Here is a 2,372-nt window from a genome sequence, read left to right on the forward strand (position 1 = left end):
TCTCCTCTAGGTGTAGAGGATGCTCCCTGTCTATGGAGATGGTAGAACCTCCTCTCCTCTAGGTGTAGAGGATGTCCCCTGTCTATAGCAATGGTAGAACCTCCTCTCCTCTAGGTGTAGAGGATGCCCCCCTGTCTATGGTGATGGTAGAACCTCCTCTCCTCTAGGTGTAGAGGATGTCCCCTGTCTATGGTGATGGTAGAACCTCCTCTCCTCTAGGTGTAGAGGATGCCCCCTGTCTATGGTGTTGGTAGAACCTCCTCTCCTCTAGGTGTAGAGTATGTCCCCTGTCTATGGTGATGGTAGAACCTCCTCTCCTCTAGGTGTAGAGGATGCCCCCTGTCTATGGTGATGGTAGAACCTCCTCTCCTCTAGGTGTAGAGGATGCCCCCTGTCTATGGTGATGGTAGAACCTCCTCTCCTCTAGGTGTAGAGGATGTCCCCTGTCTATGGTGATGGTAAAACCACCTCTCCTCTAGGTGTAGAGGATGTCCCCTGTCTTGTCATTGATAACATGAAGAATAAGCCTGGCAAATAAACAGTCAATTTTATAACCAGTTAAAGAAATAACACATTTTGTCTTATTTTTAGAGTTGATAAGAAGTCTCAGGACAGGAAACGGTAAAGTTTTTTTCAGCAGCTAGCTCAACTATTCTCACACATCTTACCGAGACGGGACTATGTCCAGCTGTCCTCTCTTCTATTAGGTAACTGACTCAATTATCTTAGATATTATTACATCTTAAAACCTTTGTTGTGCTGGAATGAGAATCTTCCAATGGGTCATCTGTTTGGACTATAGATACATGGATTTTCTCATCGGTGGTGGGGTTCTCTATTGAAGTTACTCATCACAATCTTTGTCATCTTTTGCAGAAATATAAAAAATGAATGTGACAAATGGGTCTAAAGATCAACATGGGACACTGAACCCCCAGATCACAGTCACCAATGTTATATCGGCCGTTATTTTGCTCCTCACATCCGTCTTCGGACTGGTCATGAACATTCTTTACATCTGGGTCTTAAAATTCAGAATGAGGCAAAATGTCAACACGACTTGGTTCTTCCATCTTATCGTAACTAATCTTATTTTTGTATTGGACCTACCGTTCCTGGCAGCTTATGTGCTGAGAAACTGTGTCTGGGGGTTTGGAAACTTTATGTGTAAGATTAATAACACACTGGTTAATACGTGTGTGCATTCTGCAGCCTTCTTCCTCACGGCCGTCAGTCTTGAACGTTTCTTCTTGGTGCATTATCCACTCTGGTATCGGCAAAACATGACTGTCCATCGGGCTTCTATCATCTGTATCGCTATGTGGGGTGTGGCCTTCCTGTGTAGCTCACCATATCTAGTGTTGTGTCATATAGAAGAGAAAGGTAACGTCACAGTATGTTGTTCCGAACTGGCAATTTCGTGGACAGAAGGTGGCCTTCAAAAACTTCACCCGGAAACTGCATGGGGCTTCTTCGTTTTCCATTTTGCGTTGAGTTTCGTTTTACCGTTTTTTTTCTTGAGTATTTTTAATCTGCTTATAGGACTCAAAATTCGAGCGGGACGTCTTGCCAAATCTAGAAAACCATACGCACTGATACTAATAGTGGTGGTCTCATTTTTCATGAGCTGGACCCCCTACCATATTCGGAATGGAATGATTGTGGAAAAAGGCAAATTTCCAGAGGACGTCTTACGGATACTTGTCCTTCTTACGACTGTCTGTTCATGTGTAAACTCTTGCTTGACCCCCATGCTTTATCTCTTCATTGTCGATAATTTTAATAAGGAGTTCAAGAAATCCGTGCGGCTTCTTATCCGCTCAGTTATCAAGTAAAATAATGGAAGATATCAGCAACACTCCAAAATGGTACAAGAAATCAGTAGTTCTCTTTACTCACCCGATGTATTATGTAACGTTTTTTTATATCGCCGATGAATAAAAAGAACTACCATATTTTTCGGACTTCGGAAATCAAAGGTGCGCCTTATACTCCGGTGCGCCTTATATATGAATCGTACTTACAGATAACAGCTGCCTTAAACTGTGCACAGGTCTGCCACCTGCTGGTCATTCATCCTTATAATCCGGTGTGCCTTATATATGAACCTAGGCGTTTTAGCAGGCATTTGTTGATGGTGCAATTTATAATCCGGTGCGCCTTATAGTCCGGAAAAATAAGGTACTGATTCATTGCATTGGATCTTTGATTATTGTTTCGGAATTGGTTTCTGGGAACTGGGACCAGTCTACATGCGAGTTCACCCACAGCTTGGGCTCATTGGATGCTGTTGTACATGAATGTTTTTGTAATTTTCAGGTAAGAGATCTCCAGCAGCGTTGTCCTCTCTTATTAAAGCTTGAATTTGGATG

The 2,372-nt window shown here is 42.9% G+C and overlaps 1 protein-coding gene across 1 annotated transcript; it reads left to right on the forward strand.

Annotated features, from left to right (window-relative positions):
* Positions 1 to 887: 887 nt before the first annotated feature.
* LOC140065841 (probable G-protein coupled receptor 33) lies at positions 888 to 1,835 on the forward strand. Its single transcript, XM_072113398.1, has 3 exons — positions 888 to 1,167; positions 1,213 to 1,383; positions 1,543 to 1,835. Exons 1-3 carry the CDS (start codon positions 888 to 890, stop codon positions 1,833 to 1,835), a joined length of 744 nt encoding a protein of 247 aa, XP_071969499.1.
* The last annotated feature ends 537 nt before the right edge of the window (positions 1,836 to 2,372 follow it).

This window comes from Engystomops pustulosus, chromosome 6, assembly GCF_040894005.1.
Source record: "Engystomops pustulosus chromosome 6, aEngPut4.maternal, whole genome shotgun sequence".
Classification (NCBI taxonomy): Eukaryota; Metazoa; Chordata; class Amphibia; order Anura; family Leptodactylidae; genus Engystomops; species Engystomops pustulosus.